Genomic DNA, 24,174 nt, shown 5'->3' on the forward strand with positions numbered 1-24,174 from the left:
ATGGCTCAGCAGTTAAGGTGCTTGCCAGCAAAACCTAACAACCTGAGTTCGATTCCCCAGGACCCATATAAAGCCAGATGCACAAAGTGGCCCATGCATATGGAGTTCATTTGCAGCAGCTAGAGATCCTGGCATATCCATTCTTTCTCTGTCTATGTTTGCAAATATATATATATTTTAAAGCCAAGGAGCCAGCCCTAGACCTAATTGTATCTGAAAATCGCACATGATGTGATCAGGCCAGGTGGCCTCACACTTAGCTGGCTTTCTCTTGTGTCAATGTGCAGCCAGAAAAACAGAGACTGAGAGGTCCTCAAAGCCACTCAGCCAGTGAGAATGCCAGTGCCTGGCCTCTGAGGCTCTCTGTGCCCTCCACACAGGACCCGGTGTGACCTTCCTCCCCAAGTTGCAGCCAGACTTAGGCCTTGAGCGAAACCACAGAGGTCCTGAGTAGGCAGCCCCCAGGACAAGGGTGTTGAATGGGGCCTGGAAGTGACACGGCCCATAGCCTTGGTGGGGTCACAGCTGTGCCCTGCCAGGGAGCTCACGTGTGTCTTTACATTCCGTCTTGCTCCAGGAGCAGACTGATGAGCTATCAAGGTGGGGAGGGCGACTTCCTCCACTTGCCACTGTGGGAACATGCTGGGAGAGGCACAGCCCAGTTTCATCTAGGGCTGGATTTCATTGGGGAGGGCAGCTCTGGCTGGATTGTGCCTGGAGCCCTGTGGTGGGTCATTCTTACCTGCTTCTGTGTGCCTACACATGGCATAGTGGTGGCTCCCAAAAGATGCTCTGAAGTGTTGGCTGCCTGAGTGTGAGTGTGTGTGGGGGGGGCTGTGTATGTGTGAATGTATGGGGGTAGGTCTATATGCAAAAGACAAGGCCTAGGGAGTTCTGCTCACCTCAATATTGCTGCGCCCCCTGCATGGCTTACATGCTGCTGTGTTCTGTTAAATGGTTATGGAACGAGTGAACAGCCTCCAGGGAGCCCCTGCCTTCTTTCTGGTCCTCCACTGGGGAGCATTCACCCTCCCACCCCCATTGTTGGGCCTTGCTTCTGCCTGACCGGAGCTGGAGGTAAAAGGCCCCTTACCACAATGGAACTGCCATACGGTGCTGGCTAGGAGAGAGGGGGTCCAGGGGTCTTCCCCGGGATTGACACCACCACGGTGTGCCCCCCAAACTCTGTGTGACCTTACACAATCTCTCCCCTTCTGTGACCAGTTCCCACTGTGTGAAGTAAAGCTGACACCAGAATTCACCCCAGAGGCAGCTGGGGCTCTCCTGAGGTTGGCAGGGGCAGGACGCAGGCAGAGCTGGCGCTGTCCTCAGCACCCAGGCGCGCCTCGCTTTTTTCCAAGCTCCTTCTTCCTCCCCCCACCCACTCCCTGGGCTCCATGACGCCCCCTGCAGCCAGACAGGATGGAAGAGGTGACAAAAGGCAGCAAGCCCCAGAGCCCAAGGCTCTGCTCTTTAATGAAAATAAAGACAGCCCTGAGACAGCCTTCCCCTGCTCATTGTTCAGCAGACTCAATTCCTCCTCAGCTTGGAAAGTTTCTTCCCTCCTTCCCACCCCTGTCACATTTCCTTATCTAACCGTCCAGCTATGAAAGGGCACATCGACAGCTGGGGGCGTTATCTGGTGGAGGGGACCTTTTCCTCGGGTGTCTCCCAGATAAGGCGTCTTATCAGCCCCCATGTCAGGGACAGTGCCAGAGCATTCTAATCATTGAGGCTTGCGACATTTTTCCCTCCCCCCACTTTTATTATTAAAGTCACAAAAGACCTTGAGCTTATAAATAGTCTGATTTGCAGATAGGGTTTCAAAATGAGCAGTGGCGCTCCAGATGGTCCCTGGCTGGATGGGGGAGTGATGAGTCCACGGGGGTACTAGGGAATCGGCTTTCTGTAGCTGGGATGGTGCCAAGCAAGGAGCGGGCAGGTCGGGAGTCCCGGGAAGATCAGGAGGGTAGCGTCGTAGGTGCTGCCCACAGTCCCGGCTCTGGCTTGCTGTGTGACCTTGTGCGGGTTCCTTGGTTTGTCTTGGCCTCATGGACTCCATCCCACCATAACCAATGCACTGATAACAGCCATTCATTCAACACCTATTTATTAAATGATTACTCTTGGCCAAGGGAAATCGAAACAGATAGGACATGGTCCTCACCGCTGAGAAACTTACAGTCCAGCAGAGAAAGACAGACATGAAAATTGGCAGTTACGACTCAGTATGATTGGAATTGTGAGGTGTGTGTGTGTGTGCTGGGGGCGGGGGGGCGCTATCCAGAGGAAGGGATGGCCAAACCAGTCTGAAGATAGACCTGATATAATGTGGACCAGGTGGTGTAGCACCGTAGGTAGAATGCACCAGTTTAGAGATGTGAGGCAGCTCCAGGAGGGAGCTAGAAGGTGGCCCTTGGCCTCCAGGGCCAGCCGGAGAAGATTGTCTCTGAATCAGACAGTCATGGTGATGGCGTGATGCTGGCTCTGGGGATGGTGTTCCACACGCCGTGGTGCAAAGCTGGATTCTGCCTCACCTAAGACCAACCCCCTGCCTGCCTCCGCAACAGGACACAAGGTCATGGGAGAATGAGCCGGGGGGGACTTGGGAAGCAGGGATGGACATGCTGGCCTCCAGCCTGCTGTCCTGCAGGGCAAGAACTGGCAGGACCTTAGCAGCTGGCCCAGGAGGCTTAGCTGAGCCTTGACTTTGATACCATCTGTCCCTCCTGAAACTGGAATCTGATCAGGCCCGGACCCACTGTTGGTCCCTGGCTTCCAGACTGGCCTAAGCAGCGGCATGGGAGCACCCTGGAGCCCAGAGCCCCAGGGGGTGGCTGGCGGGTTCGGAAGGGGCTGCAGAGCTTGATGGCTGCCCCTCACCCTTGGCAGCTGCAGTTCAGCCTACCCTGCTCAGCTGCAAGCTTGCTGGGATGGGACCCGCATGCTGCAGTGGAGTTGGACATCTGGCCCCCTGGACCTCGTAAAAGGCCAGAGGCAGGGCAGGAAGCTTGGAAGACAATGACCCGAGAGACCAGAGGGATCATGGGATGACCTCCACAGGCCACTGAGGGCCACTCAGCCAGTGCTGTCAGTGGCAGGGGGAACCCCAGAATTTTTCTGGGCACCCGGTTTCTGATCACCCTCTCTAGCCAGCACTGTCTGGTCCGTGGGCAAGGGACAGGCCTACTCGGCCGCTGCCACTAGGGGGTCTCCAAACAAGGGGCTGTCCCTTCTGGTCCAGTGTCCTACCAATGGTGGTGAGAGTGTGGCATCAGAGTGGCAAGAAGCAGCCTCTGTCGTCCTGGAGCAGGTAGTGAGGGGCCCATGTGGCCCACCCAGGTGTCAGGTCCCAAGTCTGCGACGGTCATGCCCCCCCACAAACTGTTGGTGTACGCATGTAGAGGCTCAACCCACGTGATTGAACACGTCACGGGCCACACGCTGGTGTATGTGAAAGTGGTCACCCAGCACAGCGGTCTCAGGGGCGGGGAGTGTGGCCTCTAAGCCGGAGTCCAGGGATGTGGCGGCAGCAGTCCCAGCAGGTCTGTTCCTACCATCTGCTCACGCCCCAGGTCCCCAAGGAGCCTCTCTGCTTTCTGAAGTCAAGGACTTTCAGCCCTGCAATAAGACCCACTTCACACTCTCTTCTTAAACTGTATAATTCCTGCCTGATTGTAATGGCATATTTTAAAATCACCAGAAACCAAAGCTGGAAGTGGGTACTGCAGCTTTTATTGCCTTGCTATGTTAAAGCTGGCGATTGGAGGGGGAGGGGAAGAGCATCCCCCCCACCCTACCCCACATCCATCCCCCACTTTCTCTCTCTCTCTCTTTTTTTTTTTTTTTTACCTGAGACAGTAATAGGAGAAAATTGGTTTTGAAACTGAATAAAAGTCCCTTTCAGAGGAAATCATTTCTCTCAGGGTACCTTTGCTGAAAGTAAAATAGAGCATAATGAAAGGTGGTTACGTGATTGTCTTTCATTTACCGAGAGGCCAGGACAGACGGGAGGCTGCCACCGTCTCGGGGAATACAAGATTGGAATAATTGCGCCGTAACAAGGAGCTTGTTGTGAAATTAGTATCTTAAGAAAGTGGTGAAAAAAAGGCTTTTCCTCATGAATACTTCATTATTAGGAGAAAGCGGCAGAATTTAGGGCTTCAGACACCTGTTTAGTATTAAATACCTTCCCTCTCTTCCCCTTAAACACCCCCCCCCACATTCTCCATTCAAACCAACAGAGGGGGGAGGTAAACTAGGCTGGCTGCTGGGGATGAAATGGCATCGAGGGGACCCTCAGCTTGCCTGAGGTTGATCCCATCCCTAGGCTAGCCTTCTCTGTGGTGGGGACAGGGGGAGAGCAGGCCTGGCTGGAGCTCCTCATCCTCCCACAGTGGCCTCTAAAAGCAGGTCTGTCCTGACCCAACTGCTGCAGGCACTGGCCCTAGACGTCTGTGGCAAAAGGCGGGTGTTTGGTTTTTTTTTTTTGTGGGTGGGTGCACATGGTTTTCACAGGAACACCAAGCATCTGGCTTGGGGTATGGTGAGCCACTTCTGGGCTGTGTAGGTGGCCCTGCCCTTCGCATTTGAGGTGAGGCATTTGGTCAGGGTTGGGACATCCCTTGGCCTCCTTAGAACCCTGTCTTGATAGCTCTACCCTAGGTGTGCTGTGAAAACACCCCCAGACAGGGGCCAGACCAACACTTCTATAAACAAGGATACCTATGCCCTGCCCCCCATGGCTACCATTGTATGGACCCCAAAGATGACCACCTAGATCATGAAGTGGGCAGAGGGGGTTTATCTGCTCATGGGATTAAAAAAAAAAAAAAAAGCCAAAATCTACCACCAGCCATAGGACAGCTTGTTTTGGAACATAGGTACGTGGGGATCTGACACATCTGGGGTGTCAGAGTGGCTCCCTGGAGGAGGTGACCCACACCCCAAGAAGGCCAAGGGCACATATGACTCATCAGCTGTGCCCTGGTTGTAGTGGAAGGTCACTTCCTCCCCTTCAGTGGTGCCTTGGTCTCCTCTCAGGGGAGGGAGAAAGGAGGGTCAGTGTTGAAAGTCTCTGGTCAAGCCAGTCTGGTTGATACACTCTTGTGATCTCAGCATGATCACAGGTGCCCCCCCGCCCCCCCCCCACAAAAAAGGTCTGTAAGTCTCTGCTGTTCCTTGGGGTTCTGGGGAGGGTGGAAGACTTACCTGAGCAGACCTCAGTGACCGGTGCCTCCTCCCTCCCTCACAGGACCCTGCCGCAGAGCGTTCCCAGCTCAGCCATGCTGGCCTGTCTGCAGAGGACCCAGAACCCACCGGGCCAACACCTGGCCTGTTCAAGCAAGAGCCTGGAGCTGCGCAAGTGTGAGTGGTGGGGGGGCCCTCTCCTGCCTCTACCTGCTCTGTGGCCCCCAGGGGCTTGTTTTTCTATGCCTCAAACCTTTTGCCACTCAGGAAGGAATGCCTTCCACCCACCACATTTCTCAAGGTCTGATGCCTGCGGTGCAGCGTGGTGGCCCATGCCTGTGACCCCGGGGTTCAGGTGGCTGAGGCAGGAAGATCCTGAGCTTGAGGCCAGCCTGAGCTGTACATCTATCATTGTTGTGTGACATTCAGAAAGAAGGGCTATAAGAGACCAAAGCCTGCTCTCTCCAAGGCAGCTGATGTCAGTTTCCTGTGCCCTCTCAGATGTTTTATGTGTCCCCAGCACCTGTGTGTGTGCGCACGCGCCTGTCTTACACTCAGCCCCGCACCTCCCCGTGCCGTATATCCTGTGTGTGCACACGCACCTATCTTACACTCAGCCCCACACACCCCCGTGCCGTATATCCAGTGTGTGCACACACGCCTGTCTTACACTCAGCCCCGCACCTCCCCGTGCCGTATATCCTGTGTGTGCACACGCGCCTGTCTTACACTCAGCCCCGCACCTCCCCGTGCCGTATATCCTTTGTGTGCACACATGCCTGTCTTACACTCAGCCCCGCACCTCCCCGTGCCGTATATCCTGTGTGTGCACACGCGCCTGTCTTACACTCAGCCCCGCACCTCCCCGTGCCATATATCCTGTGTGTGCACACGCACCTGTCTTACACTCAGCCCCCCATGCCATATATCCTGTGTGTGCACACGCGCCTGTCTTACACTCAGCCCCGCACCTCCCCGTGCCGTATATCCTGTGTGTGCACACGCGCCTGTCTTACACTCAGCCCCGCACCTCCCCATGCTATATATCCTGTGGGTGTCAGCTGCTAAAGAGCTTCCTCATTCTTTCACCGCGTCGTTTTCTTCGGCAAGGGTAGACCATAATTTATTTGGCCAGCCCTCTATTTAATCTGCACGCCCACCCCCCCACCCCCCGCAACCCCCAACCTGTAGCTTTTATAAGCAATGCAGCAACAACTGCTGCATTGTTACAGGGTGTGAAAAAAAAAAAGTACAGGGTACATTTCTGGAAGTGGGAATGCTGGGCTGAAGGCATGGCATTTTGTAACGCTGGTGGATGTGGTCGGACAGCTTTAAGTGTCGTCTCGTTGGACATGCCACAGTCCAGTGCGGAAGAACTCCTCCTTCACACCCTGACTCATGCACACCATCCAGCTTCCAGGCCTTGCTCCCCTACACAGTGCAAATAGGACCACGATGTAGTTTTCTGTTTTAATAGTGTTTTTTAAATTATTTATTTGAGAGAGAAAAAGAAAGAGACAGACACACACACACAGAGAAAATGAATGGACATGCCAGGGCATCTAAGCTATTGCAAATGAACTCCAGGCACGTGTGCCCCCTTGTGCATCTGGCTTACGTGGGTCCTGGGGAATGGAACCTGGGTCCTTAGGTTCAAACCTGGGTTCTTAGGCTTTGCAGGCAGGTGCCTTAACCACTAAGCCATCTCTCTAGCCCCGAATGTAGTTTTCATTGAAAATGCATAAAGCTCAATATCTTTTTTCATGTTGGAGCCCTTTGCTTTTCCTTTGAATATTCTCGTCATCTTGGTCAATTTTTTCAGTGCAGTGGTAGTTTTTGCCCACTGTTATTGATTTGTAGGAGCTATTGTATGTGATGGGACCAGACCCCCGTCTCATAGGAGCCGTGTATGTCCCTGTTTGTCATTTGTCTTTAGTTCTGCTGTGGAGGAATGGTCTTTAGGAAGTGAGATTTGTCAGTATTTTCTTTTATGGCATTTGGATTTTACATCATGCCTAGAAAGTCTTTCCCTAGGCTATTTTGTTTTAAAAGAAAATGTTTCCCCAAGGTTTCCTCTGGTCCCTTAAAAATATAAATATATATACATATATATATGTGTGTGTGTATATAATGTCTTATGCATTTCAAAAGGTTTCTTGTAATGTTTAATGAATGATCGTTTTTAAAATATTTGTTTTGTAATTTACCTGCTATAAAGTAAGGTCTAGATCTAAGTGTATTCAAACATCAGTGCAATAAGCTGTTTTCTTTCTTTCTTTTCTTTTTTTGCAATGGGGGTGAGGTAAGGAATGGAACCTAGGCTTTACACATACTAGGCAAGAGATTGTTCCACTGAGCTGTGTTCCTACCTCCTTTTCTCACTTCTATTCGATTCTGCTCTGTTGACTTTCTTTTTTGAGAAAGGGATCCTAAGGATGCCCTTAACCTCCTGCCTCAACCTTCCAAGTGTTAGGATTACAAGCATGTAATACGATACCTGTCCTTTCTCTTTTTTTTTTTTTGAGGCAAGCAAAACAGACTGGCCTTTTCTTAAATGCGTGTGAGAGAGAATTGGCACGCCAGGGCCTCCAGCCACTGAAGTCAAGCTCCAGACACGCGTGACCCCTGTGCACATGTGCAGCCTTGCATCGCTGTACATGTAGCTCATGTGGGACCTGGAGAGTTGAACATGAGTCCTTAGGCTCTTTGCAGGCAAGCGCCTTAACTAATTGCTAAGCCATCAGAAAAATTAGAAATTATAGGTTTGGCCAGGCGTGGTGGCACACGCCTGTAGTCCCAGCACTCGGGAGGCAGAGGTAGGAGGATCACCATGAGTTCAAGGCCACCCTGAGACTACGTAGTGGATTCCAGGTCAGCCTGAACTACAGAGAGACCCTACTTCAAAAACCAAAAAAAAAAAAAAAAAAAAAGGTTTATTGCAATAGATACATACCATTCGCCCCTTAGAAGTGCTCAGTTCGGTAGTTTCTTAATCTGTTCACAAAATGGTGCAACTATCACCGTGGTCCGTTTCACAACAGCTTCATAACAGAAAAGAAATCCCATAGCCCCTGACAGCTACCCCCATCTCCCTTCACCCCTTCTTTCTCTGTAGTTTGCCCCACTCTGGACTTTTTGGAGTAATGGATTCAGACCCACCTCACTGTGACTGTCTTTTCTTGGGTGTTGACAGGGGTCACTGTGTGGTCGCTCATATGTGATGTGCTTTAATATTGCATGGAACTTCCTGCTCCTCAGTATTACTCTGCTGCTCCAAATTTCCTTTGCTGCTCTATTTATTTTGCTGTCTGAATTGTGGAATCCACTTGCCTAGGGAAAAACAAAAGCCGTGTTTTGTGCTTCGACGGGAACTTGCATACATTTACACATGGATCTGGAAAGACGTGCCATTTTCACAGCACTATCTTTTCCCTCAAGAACACACTATGCTGTTCTGTTCGTTCAGGCATGTTTTAAGTTATTTCAAAGTCTTAGATAATCGCATATTTTTTGGTTATGTTTATTTCTGGATAGCAGAGCTTTTTTTTTGTTAGGCCACTTCTTTTGCAAATGGAGGTTCTACCTATGAGAGCTGTTAACTTCTGTCACCTTTCCGAATTCTTATTGTTTGTAATTTAGGCTCTTGGATTTTCCTGTTAGCACTACAAATGATAATTTACCTACTTTTTTTTTTTTTTTTTACAGTATTTGTGTTTGTATGTGTGGTGAGGTATGTAATAAGTGGTGTATGCACATGAGTGTGCAGATGTATGGTATGCGCATGAGCAAGGCCTGAGGCTTTGAGTGCCCTTCTCTGACTCCCGCGTATTTCCTTGAGATGGGAGCTCTCCCTCAACCCACAGCTGCTGCTTTTAGCCCTCCCCGGTCCTCATGCTTAAGTGGTAAGCCACTCTTACTGTTGCACCATCTCCCCAGTCTCCTCCAGCTTTCGTTGTTGTTTTGAGACAGGCTCTCATATAGCTCAAATTGGTCTCAAACTTGCTGTTTAGCTAAGGATGCCATTGAACTCCTGATTCTCCTTCCTGCTTCCACTCCTAGTATGCTGGGGTTACAGGCATGTACCACTCTGCTTTCCTAATAATTTAATTTCTTGGTTTTGCTTGATGGATTTGGCTACCATTCCTGGAACAATGAAGTTGATAGTGGTGATAATCAACATTCTAGCTGGGTAGCATTCAGATTTCCCCATTAAGGAAATGCTGGCTTCAGGACAGGCATTTGATCAGGTTAAAATAAGTAAGTCTCTATCCCTGTTTTATTAAGTTTTAAAAATCAAGAAGAGACAATGAAATATTTCCAAGTGACTTTTTCAGTTTATGAAGCTTAGCATATAGTTTATTTCCTTCAGTCTCTTAATGTGAATAATGACAGTAGAGAGTCCTTCATGTTGAACTATCCTTGCATTCCTGGTTGACCCCTACTTGGTTACAGAGTATTTTGTTATAATGTACTTTCAGGGTTGGATTTGCTGCTTAGGCTTTTTGCCATCATTTAATCAGAAAGGTTTTGTTTAATATTTTTTGTTTTATGCATTTATTAGAGAGAGAGAGAGAAAACAGGCATGCCAGGACCTGTAGCCACTGAAATGAACTCTAGATGCATGCACCACCTTGTGCATCCAGCTTTATGTGGGTATTAGAGAATTAAACCTGGGTCTTTTGGCTTTGCTAGCACCAGCCCCATAATCAGAAAGATATTTTTAAAATTTATTTATTGAGAGACAATGGGGGCACCAGGGCCTTTAGCCACTGTAAACAAAATCCAGACACATGTGCCACCATGTACATCTGGCTTACATGGGTACTAGGGAATCAAACCTGGGTCTTTAGGCTTTGTAGGTAAGCACCTTAACCAATAAGCCATCTCTCCAACCTGATCTTTTTAAACATTTTATTTTTATTTATTTGAAAGCAAGAAAGAGGCAGAGAGAGACAGACAGACAGAATGTTTGCAGTGGCTGGAAGCCTGGCACACCCAAACTCCAGATGCATGTACCCCCTTATGCATCTGGCTTACATGGATCCTGGGGAACTGAACCAAGATCCTTTGGCTTTTCAGGCAAGTACTTTAACTGCCAAGCCGTCTCTCCAGCCCTGTCCAGCCCAATTTTTAATTTAAAAAATACTTTATTTGACAGAGGGAGAGAGAGAAAGAGGCAGATACAGAGAGAGAATGGGTGTCCCAGGTCCTCCAGACACCGCAAATGAACTCCAGACACATGCACCACCTTGTGCATCTGGCTTTACATGGGTCCTGGGAATCAAACCTACATCCTTAGGCTTCTCAGTCAAGTACCTTAACCACTAAACCATCTCTCCAGCCCCAAATTTTAAATTTTTAAAAATGTATTTGTGGGCTGGAGAGATGGCTTAGCGGTTAAGCACTTGCCTGTGTAGCCCAAGGACCCCGGTTCAAGGCTCGATTCCCCAGGACCCACATTAGCCAGATGCACAAGGGGGCGTACGCATCTGGAGTTCGTTTGCAGTGGCTGGAGGCCCTGGTGTGCCCATTCTCTCTCTCTCTCTCTCTCTCTCTTTTTCTATGTCTGTCACTCCCCCCCCAAAAAAATGTATTTAGTATATGTTTATAAAATATTTATAAAAAATGTATTTGTATATGTGTGCCTGTCTCTGGTTTCCCTGTGGTGAAATCACAGGTCCATGCCACCATCTGGCATTCTTCTGTGGGCAGCAGAGATCAAACTCAAGTCCTCATGCTTGCAAGGCCAACATTTTACTGACTCTGCCGTCTCCCCAGGCCAGAAAGATTGTTTTAGAATTTTCTTTCTTTTTGAAACAAATGTAGCCTGGGCTCCTCATACTCAAGATTCCCCTGCCTCAGGATTTCTGGTGCTGGGATGATGGACAAGCTCTACCACACCTGGCATTGGGTCAGTGTTTTTGGTCAGATGTTGATATCTGTAGCTTTCCCTCTTTCCTTGTATTTTGCAACAGTGTAAATAGAAGTGAGAGTCAGGCGTGGTGTCGCACACCTTTAATTCCAGCACTCAGGAGGCGAGGTAGGAGGATCGCTGTGAGTTCGAGGCCACCCTGAGACTACGTAGTGAATTCCAGGTCAGCCTGGGCTAGAGTGAAACCTTACCTCAAAAAAATAAATTTTTTTTTATCAAGGTTTTCAAACTTATATACATGAGGGCAAGCAGAATAATTCAGTTCTTTTAAGTGATAGTTTCATCTGTATTTCTTTTTTGTTTGTTTGGTTTTTCAAGGTAGGGTCTTACTCTGGCCTAGGTTGACCTGGAATTCACTACGTAGTCTCAGGGTGGCCTGGAACTAACGGTGATCCTCCTACCTCTGCCTACGGAGTGCTGGGACTAAAAGGTATGTGCCACCATGCCCGCCTTCAATGTTATTTCTTCTATTGCATAATCTGTGGGCTTCCCCCGCCCCCCATTGTCCTTGATCAGGTTACTTAGCTACTGTACTGATATGAGCTATTGCCTTTCCCCAAAGAGCCATCTTCAGTATTTGTTAGTAATTACCCAGCTACTAAAGATGAGGCTGATGTGTACTACTTCCATCCCCCCTTCTCTTCCGTAATCAGCAATGCCATTATTGTATTCTTAGGGCTTTTAAGGTCAGCATCTGACATTGCTGCCACAGTTCCAATGGTCGTTTCCTTCTGTCTGTTGAAGAGGTAAGAGCAGTGCTCACCACCAACAGTCACGCCCCAGAGCTTCTCTAGTATACTGTGAGGTGGCCTTGGGTGACCAATATTCCTGGACTTCCAGCATTCCAGATGGTTCTGCTGTTATTGCCTTTCCACTTGAAGGTTTATGAAAAAGAAGCCTGTGGAGCCGGGCATGGTGCTGCATGCCTTTAATCCTAGCACTCAGGAGGCAGAGGTAGTTCAAGGCTAGCCTGAGGCTACAGAGTGAATTCCAGGTCAGCCTGGGCTAAAGTGAGACCCTACCTCAAAATTTTAAAAAAAAGGGGCTGGAGGGATGGCTTAGTGGTTAAGGCATTTGCCTGCAAAGCAAAAGAACATCGGTTTGATTCCCCAGGACGCACATAAGCCAGATGCACAAGATGGCACATTCAACTGGAGTTTGTTTGCAGTGGCTGGAGGCCCTGGCATGCCCATTCTCTCTCTTTCTCTCTGTTAAATAAATAATAAAAAGAAGAAGAAGAAGAAGAAGAAGAAGCTTGTGGGGTATCTTTTGTTCCTGTGAGGATTTCATAGGCTCTGTCTAATGTCTTTATTTTTTTTAATATTTTATTTTTAAAAATTTATTTATTTAAGAGACAGAAAGAGGTGGGGAGAGAGAGAATGGGCACACCAGAGCCTCCAGCCACTGCAAACAAACTCCAGACACATGCACCACCTTGTGCACCTGGCTTACGTTGGGTCCTAGGGAATTGAACCTGAGTTGTTTGGCTCTGCAGGCAAGTGCCTTAACTGCTAAGCCATCTCTTCAGCCCAATTGCCTTTATCTTTGAAATATTTTTATTTATTTATCTGCAAGCTAAGTGAGAGAGAGAATGGAACATACCAGGGCCTCTTGCCACTACAAACTCCAGGTACATGTGCCAATTTGCATCAGGCTTTATGTGGGCTATTTAAATTGGGCCTTCAGGCTTTGTAAGCAAGTGTCTTTAACCACTGAGCCATCTCTCCAGCCCTGTTCTGCTGTCTTTAAATGCTGCCTGTCACCATGGAAACTATTAAGCTGTGTTTCCCTCCCCCCTCAATCCTTTACTTGAATTCCACCTTTCTGTATCTTCAGGTCTTGGGGTTGCTTGATCTGTTTGGAGTGTGTTTTTCTGGAAGCGTGATTCTGTGAACCTTAAGCATGCAAATCTAAGGCTCTGGGTTATATATCAGGGCTCTTCCCAATGTGGTCACTCTGTTCCCAGTCCATGGGCAGTACGAGAGAGCCCAGAGGGCTACCCCAGATGTCCTCCTTCCCCTGCCCACCTGGATCCTTTCACATCTCTGCACTTAGCAGAAACAACACTGCCTCCAGCTGTAACTGAAGAGCACAAGAGAGGGGACCAGGGAGAGAGAGGTGACCAAGTTGAAGAGAGCTGTGTGACTATCCCACCTGGACATTGGCATGAGGCTGCTGTCCTTTCCTTCTGGGTGTGACTATTGGGTCACGAGGCCCCTCATCCCCTTTGCCCTGTGCGTCAGGCTGTGGTGGAAGGAAGATCCTGACCAGGCCACGGTACAACATGACCTTGGACAAGTTGATCAGCTTCCTGGAGCCTGTGTCCCACTTCTAGAAAGCATAGGGTCAGCTGAGGTGACACAGGAAGCCACCCAGCTCTATGGTGATAATGTCAAAGGAGACTCAGAGTAAGCCTGACTTTCAAAGCTGTGATGAAGACCAGCTGCCACATGAATCCAGAACATGGAATAAGGGACCAGAAAGACTGCAGGTCACATCTACGAGAGCCAAGGACACAGTCAGCTGTGTGTCCCAGAAACTAAGCTGCTGGCTGTTCTGGCTTATACCAGGTGACCAGAGGAAGTGACCTGGAAGAAAAAAGGGAAAAAAAACAAAAACAACACAAGCAACCAGATTTCAAGGAGAAAGAAATCTACTCCTTATCCTCTACCTCAGGCCCAAGAGCTGAGCCTCACACAACTGGCTAAAATCTCTGGGTCCCGAGCAGGACCTGCCTATTCCTACAACAGAAACCTGTTTATCTCAGCTGCTCAGGGCCTCACCAGCTAATAAATATTTGACTTTCTTGTCGTGGAATTAATAAACACACTTTGAGTTGCATACTACTAAAAATACAGAGAGCCCCAGAAAAGCACCTTGCAGTTGGTGGGGGTGGACTGAGGGATGGGGCCTCTGCTGTGTCCAAGGCCCCGTGAGAAAGAAGCATGAGGCAGCTATAGACGGCAGTGAGAAACCCCAGGCCTTCTCTGTTGGCTGCCGGGTAGGAATGCCACCTCTTTATGGACAGGGCTCGCCCATCTGCCCGTGACACGGGGTTAAGAAGGGAAGGAGAGGGGTGGGAAAGTGGCCCTGGTTAAGAGTGCTTTCTGTGCAAACACGAGAACCTGAGTTCAGTTCCCACACACCCATGTAAAAAGCTGGATGTGACCACACACACACACGTAACCCTGGTGCTGAGAGACACAGCGATGGGAGGCTCACCAGAGCTGGCTACTAGCCAGTCAGTCGTCTAACTAGAAAACAGCAAGCTCCACGTTCAGTGAGAGACTCCGTCGTAAGGAAGTAGCCTTGGAGAGAATGAAAGGATACCCAGCGCCATCCTCTGGCCTTTGCATTTGTGGGCACGCCTGCCCCTGCACACACACGTTCACACACCCAAAAGAATAGTAACAGAAGAGGAGGGACCCCCCCCCGAGGGCCCAGCCACCCCCTCTAACACTTGTGCCTCCCCCTGCGGGCCACCCAGCATCCGTATCCACAGCCACACGAGAAGCTCCTGCCAACGCTCCTCGCAAGCCGTGAAGGGCACCTGCCTACCACCCACACCCGCCACCTGTAGGTTCTGGAACCATAACGTCCCTGCTATAGAGGCTGGCTCAGGGAGCCCTTGGCCACCAGCAATTGCTGCAGGGTCTATGCTAAGAAAACATAGAAGAAAAGAGGCAATTTAAAACTCAACAAAATGAGGGCTGGAGAGATGGCTCAGTGGTTAAGGCACTTGCTGGCAAGACCAAAGGATCCAGGTTTGATTCCCCAGTACCCATGTGAAGCCACATACACACGCATCTGGAGTTTGTTTGCAATGCCTAGAGACCCTGGCATGCCCATCCTCCCCCCACCCACTTTTAAAAAAAATTTTTGTTTATTTTTATTCATTTATTTTGAGAGCGACAGACAGAGAAGGAGGGGGAGAGAGAGAAAGAGTGGCCTCCAGCCACTGCAAACGAACTCCCAACACATTTGTCCCCTTGTGCATCTGGCTAATGTGGGTTCTGGGGAAGCCAGCCTCGAACTGGGGTCCTTAGGCTTCATAGGCACGCGCATAACTGCCAAGCCATCTCTCCAGCCCATTTCCCCCCTCTTTATACACATTCTTTATACACACACACACCAGCCTCTCTCAAACAAGTAAATTTTTTTAAAAAAATTAAAATTCCATTTCAAATAGGAAAGTGTGGGGGTGGGGAGGGAGGGAATTACCATGGGATATATTTTATAATCATGGAAAATGTCAATAAAAATTAAAAAAAATTAAAATTCCAACAAAATTTAAAACAAATCTTTGGCTGTGCAGCAGATTTAGTTACATAGCTGCTCCTGAGTGCTGCCCGAGGGGAAAGGAAGGCCTGGCACACCCCTGTCCCTGCCTCGGATCTGGGCCTGGGAGAGGGCTGGATGGACTTAACCACACCGTACACCTGCTCATGACTTAAATAAAAATAAGCCTATGGGCTGGGGAAGATGGTTCAGCAAATGAAAGCACTTGCTGCATAAGCACCAGGGCCCAATTCATCCTGAGTTCAGTCTCTAGCTGACTACGGCCACACCTGTCTGTAACCCCAGTCCCATGAGGAGAGGAGACCAGAGAGTTGCTCGGGCTTGCTGGTCAGCCAGCCTTACCTTAAATGGCAGCTCCAGGTTCAGTGGGAGACAGGAAGCACATTAGATGAGCAAAACAGGGCGGAGGGGGTAACCTTAATGTTCTCCTCTGGTCTCTGCAGAAAATGAAACAAGCCCTGGGCAGGGGAGATGGCTTAGCGGTTAAAGGTGCTTGTTTGCAAAGCCTGCTGGCCTGGGTTCAATTCCCCAGTACCCACATAAAGCTGAGCACACAAAGTGGCAGAGGCCCTGGCGTACCCATATTCATTCTCTCTCTCTTAAATAAAATTTTAAGAATTTAAAAAGTAAGCACTGAGCTGGGAGCTGTGGCAGTATCCCAGCACTCAAGAGGCCAAGGCCAGGGTTATTGTGAGTTTGAGGTCAGCCTGGACCACATAATAAAACCAGGTCTCAAAACCCACTAAACAAAAGCTCTGAGCCAGCTAGGAGGAAAGGTGACTTCCTTCAGGTATCTATAGAATTCAGCCAGACTTGCTGACAGTAAACCCCAAGGTGGCAACATCAGTGGGAGCCAAGATCTAAGTCACTACCTGTCCACACTGCAGGTGGCCCTCGTTGGCTAGCAAGACGGGAAAGGAAAATTAAAAGATGTAAGGCCATGGTGGGGAGAGTGCATGAGAGGGAGGAGCAAAGAGGGGGAATGGAAATAAATAAAATTAGTGTGAAAAACAAAATGAAACCTAATTCTTTGCATGCTAATAAAAAAGCTATAAGGATCAAAAAGGGATAAACTGTTTGCATAGAAAAACCAAGAGAGTGGGCTGGAGAGATGGCTTAGCGGTTAAGCGCTTGCCTGTGAAGCCTAAGGACCCTGGTTTGAGGCTCGGTTCCCCAGGTCCCACGTTAGCCAGATGCACAAGGGGGCGCACGCGGCTGGAGTTCGTTTGCAGAGGCTGGAAGCCCTGGCGCGCCCATTCTCTCTCTCTCCCTCTGTCTTTCTCTCTGTGTCTGTTGCTCTCAAATAAATAAATTTAAAAAAAGAAAGAAAGAAAAAGAAAAACCAAGAGAGTAAGACTCTAGTTAGATTGTGAATATAAGCCAACATACATACCACTGTATTCTAAAAGTTGGCTGGCCAAGTTTTCCTGTGTAGACAGACATTTTTCACCCTTGCAGACCATACAATCTCTGCTATAACCTAACACATATAACAGCTGTCATGTACTTAAATAGGTGTGTGTGATTGTGTTCCAATAAAACTGTTTTTAAAAGCTAGTGGCAGGGCTAGAGAGATGGTTCAGCGGTTAAGGCTCTTGCCTACAAAGCCAAAGGACCCAGGGTTCAATTCTCCAGAACCCATGTAAGCCAGATGCACAAAGTGGCATATATATCTGGAGTTTGTTTGCAGCAGCTGGAGGCCCTAGAGCACCCATTTTCTCTCTTTTTCCTCTGTCTCTCTCTTTTTTCCTCTCTCAGATAAATAAAAAGCTAGTGGCAGTTTATACTCCTCAACAGCATTGAGTTGGACAGTGTATTTTATAAAGATACTAAGAACTTTTGCTAAAAAAGTTATTTTTAGAGAGAGAGAGAGGGGAGACACACCAAGGCCTCCAGCCACTGCAAACAAATTCCAGATGCATGTGCCACCTTGCACATCTGGCTTACATGGGTATTGGGGAATTATACCTGGGTCCTTTGGCTTTGCAGGCAAGCACCTTAACCACTAACCCCTAAGAACTTTTTTCGCCTTAACCACTAAGCCATCTCTCCAGCCCTCCCTTTTTTTTTAAAGCTTTTTTTATTGACAACAAGCACAATTACAGACAATAAATCATAATTTGATCCCCTTCCCCTCTTTCCCCTTCACAAATCCTCCAGCCCTCCCATTTTTTTGAACCCTGGACAGTTCACCCATTTACAGTCCACTAAATAGCTTTCACAGCCAGGCGTGGTGGCGCACACCTTTAATCCCAGCACTTGGGAGGCAGAGGCAGGAGGATCCCCATGAGTTCAAGGCCACCCTGAGACTACAACCTGAGCCAGAGTGAGAACCTACCTCAAAAAACCAAAAAAAAAAAAAAAAAAAAAATTTAAAAATAATTTTCACATACATTCAGTCGTGCCACCATCAATCACCATGACCAAATTCAACAATATTTTCTGGGCTGGAGAGGTGGCTTCCTGTACAAGCACAAGGACCTGAGCATGATCCCTTGTAGCTACGTAAAAAGCAGGGTGTGACCACGCATGCCCGTAACCCAGATGGGAGTGTGTGTGTGCAGAACAGGAGGATCACTGTCTAACTAAATCAATGTTGCCAAGTTCAGTATGAGGCCCTTTCTCAGGAAAATAAGGCAGAAGGGTGGTAGAGGAAAACACCAGAGTCCTTTCCTGGCCTCCACACAGGGCACACTCATCTGCACACACACACACACACACACACACACACACACAGCCATTTTCATCACCCCCACAGAGCTATGAGTAGTCATTCTCCACAACTCCCATTTTTCTTTAACACCCTTAGTCCCAAGCAAACTCGAAACCACTTCATGTTTCTAGAATTGACCATTTTGGATAACAAATGGATTCATGAGATATCTTTAAAAAAGAGAGAGAGAGAGAGAGAATGGGTGCACCATGACCTCTAGCCACTGCAAACGAACTCCAGATGCATGTGCCACCGGCTTTATGTGGGTACTGGGGAATCAAACCTGGGTCCTGTGGCTTTGCCAGAAAGCGCCTTAACTGCTAACCTGTCTCTTCAGCCAGAGATATAATCTTTTATAACTTGCCTCTTCCATTTAACATTTCCAAAGTTTGTGCACATTGTAGCGCCTATCAGCACTTCTTTCCTTCTTGCTAAGTGACATTCCATTCCATAGAAATGCTGTTTTATATATGGATTTATCAACTGATGGGCACTTAGTTCCTGCCCCCCCCCCGCAATGTCTTTGACTATCATGAATAATGCTATGAATTTTTTGAGCAAGTTTTCATGTGAACGTTGTTTTCATTTTTCTTGTGTGGATACCTAGATTGGAATTTCAAGGCTCCTGGAGCACTGTTCAACTTTCAGAACTGTTCTGTCCCTGAACTGCGGCACCGTTTGACATTCCACACCTCCCCTAACACTTGGTATCCTCTGTCTTTGTTGGTTTGGGGACAAGGTCTTCTCTGTAGCCCAGCCTGGCCTCAGCTTCCAGAGTGCTAGATTACAGGCATGTGCCGCTATGCCTGGCTACCTCTGTCTGTCTTACTATAGCCACCTTCATGGGTATGAGGTGGTATTTTGGTGTGGTTTGATTGGGTTTTCAGATGCAAAGAATTCTGAGCATCTCTTCATGCTCTAACTGTCTTTTGTGTATCTTCTTTGAAGAAATGTCTCTTCAGCTGTTTATTTTTTGAGGTCAGGTCTTGCTGTAGCCCAGGCTGGCCTCGAACCCATAGTGATCCTCCTACCTCTGCCTCCTGAGTGCTGGGATTAAAGGCGTGCGCCACCACGCCTGGCTCTCTCCAGCTGTTTTGCCTGTCTTTTAATTCAGTTATTTGTGTGTGTGTGTGTGTGTGTGTGTGTCTGAAAATGTCAATGTGCCCGTGCTGCACCTTCTGAAACAGGCTGGCTTGTGGGCTTCAGGTCGCATCAAGCTTTACTGGGTTTGGGGAATGGAACCTGGGAAGGTGAACACAAGCGTCTTTAATGCTGTTTTACCTAAGAAAGCTTTTTATTTTCCCTAAGAGTTTTCTAGTTTTGGCTACGTCAGTTAGGCCTGGAATATATGTTTGTTTGTTTGTTTGTTTGTTTGTTTGTTGGTTGGTTGGTTGGTTGGTTGGTTGGTTGGAGAGAGAGAATGGGTGCACCAGGGCTTCCATCTGGTTTACGTGGGTCCTGGGGAATCGAACCGGAGTCCTTAGGCTGTGCAATCAAGTGCCTTAACCACTAAGCCATCTCTCCAGCTCATGGGATATGGTTTTAGTTGTTTTGTCTGTGCTGCTAGGACAGGATCCAGCTTCATTCTTTGCATACAGATGTCTGTCTACCTGTCTCCACCAGGATCTAGATGTTTGTTTCTTATCTTCAACACTGTTTGTCACAAACAACAGGTTTCCCCCACTGAGCTGTTTCGGAATGAAAAGCAACCCAGTCCTGGATTCTCTAGTCCCTTGACTCATGCATGCCTCGCCTTATGCCATTAACCATGGTATCCTGATTAGCCTAACTTTGCAGTAAGTCTTGAAATTAAAGCCACATGAGTTCTCCAACTTTGTCTGCCTTCAAAATCATTTTGGCTGTTCTGAATTGCTTGGATTTTAGCACCAGCTTTTTAATTTCTGCCAGGAAGCTGGCTGAGCTTCTGATGGGGACCGCGTTGGATCCATAGACCAATTGCCACCTGCCAATCCGTGAACACAGGAGAGTCTTCCAGAATGCCTCCTGCTATACAAAGCCCCAACCAGGATGGCTTCCCCGGTGAACTCTACCAAGCAATTAAGGAATTAATACCAGTTCTTATTTAAGTGATTAATACACGCCAGTGTTTAAACGATTCCTTTGAACAATGTTTAAGCATTGTTCTTTTGTTGAAATTCATTTCTAAGCCTTGTATTATTTTTTGGTGCTGTTATAATTTTTCCCGGTACTGGGGATGGAACCCAGGGCTTTGTGCAGATTAGGCCCGGGCTCCGTCATAGCCACACCCTCGGTCCTAGTGCTATTGTGTTCTGTGTTTTTGAATGTTGAGTGTGTAGACACAGAATTGATTTCACATCTTGATTTTTGTACCTGGCAACCTTGCGGAGTTAGTTTATACTAACAGCTTTTGTTACCTGTAACCAGGGGTGGTTTTACTTCTTTCTTCCCAATGTGAATGCTTTTTCTTTTCCTGTTTAATTGCCCTGACAATGGTAGTTTCCTTCAGTGCCATATAGAAGAGAAGCGGCAAGAGTGAAAACATCTGTGCCTTACTCTTCTTGCTAGATCCAGAAAGCATCATTCAGTCCATCGTGAAGCCAACTGTGTGTGTGTTCATGGAATGTGCACGTGTACGGAAGCCAACCTCAGGCACTACCCTCGGGAAAACTGTCCACTTTCTTGGAGACAGTGTCTCTCAATGGCTTGGAGCTCACCAATTAGGCTACATAAAGTAGCTGGCCAGTGAGCCCCAGGGCTCGTTCTGTCTCACATCCTCAGTACTGGGATTCCAGGTTCCTGCCTGACTTTTAACGCAGATACTGGGGGTGTAACTCAAGGCCTTATGCTTGTGAAGCTATCTCCCCAGCACTCCAGCTTTGGGTTTTGTTTTGTTTTGTTGTTTGTTTGTTTTGTAGTTTCTTGGATGTTTTCATTGTGAGGAGGTATGGATGGGACAAAGAGCTTCCTCCGCAGCCACTGAGATGATCATATTGAAACTACCCTCTGTTGATAGGTTAATTGAGTTTTTTATTTTTTGTTTTTTGAGGTTGGGTCTCACCCTAACCCAAGCTACCTGAAATTCACTATGTAGTCTCAAGCTGGCATCAAATTCACGGAGATCCTCTGCCTTGACCTCTCAAGTGCTGGGATTAAATGAGCACACCGCTACTCTGTGATTGACTGATTGATTGATTTTTGAGGCAAGCCCAACAGAGTGGGCTTGAAAAGAGAGAGAGAGAGAGAGAGAATTGGTGCTCCAGCCACTATAATCGAACTCCAGGTGCACTTGCCTCACATGTTTTTGTTTTTTGTTTTGTTTTGTTTTGTTTTGTTGAAGTAGGGTCTCATTCTAACCCAGGCTGACCTGGAATTCACTATGGCATCTGGCTTACATGGGACTTGGAGAATCAAACATGGGTCCTTAGGCTTTGTAGGCAAGTACCTTAACCGCTAAGCCATCTCTCCAGCCCTACTTATTATGTTTTTCTTTCTTTCTTTCTTTCTTTCTTTCTTTTTTTTTTTTTTCCTTTTTTTGTCAAGGTAGGGTCTCACTCTAGCCCAGGCTGACCTGGAATTCACTATGGAGTCTCAGGGTGGCCTCAAACTCACGGCAGTCCTCCTACCTCTGCCTCCTGAATGCTGAGATTAAAGGTGTGCACCACCATGCCCGGCTCCTAAATTTTGGTATTACTCAACCTTGCATTCCTGAAATAAGTCCCACTTAGTCATGGCATACAGTCCTTTTTATATATTTCTGGATTTGGTTCCCTCATATTTTGTTGATTCTGCCTTACATATTCATAAAGGACATTGGCCTATAGTTTCTGTGCGCATGAGAAAGAGTGGTTTTTAGTTTTGGCAGCCACGTAATGTTGGCCTTACAGAATTACTTTAGACTTGTTGCCTCTTTCCTGGAAGAATCTGCAAAGAAGTGATATTAAGCCAGGTGTGGTGGCACACGCCTTTAATTCCAGCACTTGGGAGGCTGAGGTAGAAGGATTACCTAAGACCTACAAAGTGAATTCTAGGTCATCCTAGGCTAATATAAGACCCTACCTCAAAAAAACAAAAAACAAAAACAAAAAGAACTGATATTAATTCTTTAATTGCTTTGGAGAGTTCACAAGTGAAAACTTTGTGGCCAGGACTTTGCACTGTGGGTAGTGTTTTGTTAATATTTTATTTATATGTTAAAGAGAGAGAGGGGCAGATAGAGAGAATGGGCACACCAGGACCTCTAACCACTACAAACAAACTCCAGACCCATGTGCCACCTTGTGCATCTGGCTAACATGGATACTGGGGAATTGAACCTGGGTCATTAAGCTTCATAGGCAAACACCTTAATCACTAAGCCATCTCTCCGGCCTGTGGGTAATGTTTTGACTGCTAATTCAATCTCTCGTTATATAAGGTCTGCTCAGATTTCCTACTTCATAAGTCAGTGTTGGCAGTTTATGCCTAGGAATCTGTCCATTTACTCTATGATATGATACATAATTTAAAATTTTTAATAACATAAATTGACAATAAGTGAAATTTATGGAGCAAAACTTATTCAAATATATTTTATTAAGGAAATGTAGGGGGAAATTTTTCATAGATAGTGGGAGGATTCCCCGAGAGAGAGATGTTTAATTTTTCAGAGCTGTCCTAGCACTTCCTCTGTAGCCTCAAGCTGACCTCAAACTCATGAACTCCTGAGTCCTGGGACTAAAGGTGTGTGCTACCATACCCTGTTCCCAATTATATACGTATATTTAATATTTTTATTTACTTGCAAGCAGAGAGAGAATAGGTGTACCAGGGCTTCTTGCAGCCACAAACAAACTCCAAATGCATGTGCCACTTTGTGCATCTGGCTGTACATGCATGGCTATTAGAGAACTGAACCGGGACTGGCAGGCTTTGCAAACAAGTGCCCTTAACCACTGAGTCACCTCTCTGGCACAGCTTCCATATATATATTTTTAAAGGCATAAATAAACTTAAGACACATGTATAGGGGCAAAAATTCAATGTAGAGAAAAAATTCAACCTAATCCCAATACTTTTTCTGTGTGTGTGTATGTGTCTTGAAAAGCTCACTTTAAAGGTAAAGAGTGAACAAAGGGCCAACATTTGCCAAGGCAGCTTTTTAAATTTATGTGTGGTGTGTGTGCGGAAGCCAGAGGACAACTTTGGATATCGTCCTCAGGAACACCATTCATCTCCTCCTCAAGACTGTCTCCTTGGCCATTTAGACTGGGTGGCTGGCAAGCTCCCGGGATCTTCCTGCCTCTACCTAAGGGCCGATGTTCAACTCCCCAGATCCCATGTAGGCCAGAGACACAAGGACACATGTGCAAGGTGACGCATGGACAAAGCTGCACATGCACACAAGATGGCATATGTGTCTGGAGTTTATTACAGTAGCTGGAGACCCTGGCACACCAATTCTTTTTCTCTCGCTCTCATTTAAAAAAAAAAAAAAAAAAAAAAAAAAGCCAATCTGTTGGGTTTGCCTCAAAAAAAAAAAAAAATTTTTTTTTTTTTTTTTTTTGCTTTTTGTGGTAGGGTTTCACTCTAGTCCAGGCTGACCTGGAATTCACTGTGTAGTCTCAAGGGTGATCCTCCTACCTCTGCCTCCCGAGGGCTAGGATTAAAGGCATGCGCCACCATGCCTGGTTTTCAAAAAAAAACTTTAAAAAAAAAATAAGAAATCCTAGGCAGACTAAAAGTTTAATACATGGCAGGCTGGGGAGATGGTTTGGCAGTTAAAGGCACTTGCTTGTAAAGCCTGACAGCCAGTTCGATTCCCCAGTACCCACATAAGCCAGATGCACGCAGTGGCCCGAGGCCCTGTTAGGCCTAGACTCATTCTCTGCTTGCCTCTTTCTCTGCGTCTCTATCATTTTTTTTTGTAAAGAAAGCATAACACATGGAAAACCAAACCATTCACAGAACAACAATGTGCAGTATTATCTGCAAGGCAGGAAAGAATCTAAGATGAGAGAAATAACCTATCGAATCATGTTAAAATTAAAACTGTTTCGGGCATGGTGGTGCACGCCTTTAA

General features: G+C 47.3%; 1 protein-coding gene across 1 annotated transcript in view; it reads left to right on the top strand.

Annotated features, from left to right (window-relative positions):
- Fam222a (family with sequence similarity 222 member A) overlaps positions 1 to 24,174 on the top strand; it is a 62,631-nt gene that overhangs the window by 26,684 nt on the left and 11,773 nt on the right. Inside the window, exon 2 of the mRNA XM_004664109.2 lies at positions 5,255 to 5,367. Within this exon, the coding sequence (XP_004664166.1) occupies positions 5,286 to 5,367 (82 nt within the window). The 5' untranslated portion in view covers positions 5,255 to 5,285. The remainder of the gene's footprint in view (positions 1 to 5,254; positions 5,368 to 24,174) is intronic.

Source organism: Jaculus jaculus, chromosome 13, assembly GCF_020740685.1.
Source record: "Jaculus jaculus isolate mJacJac1 chromosome 13, mJacJac1.mat.Y.cur, whole genome shotgun sequence".
Classification (NCBI taxonomy): Eukaryota; Metazoa; Chordata; class Mammalia; order Rodentia; family Dipodidae; genus Jaculus; species Jaculus jaculus.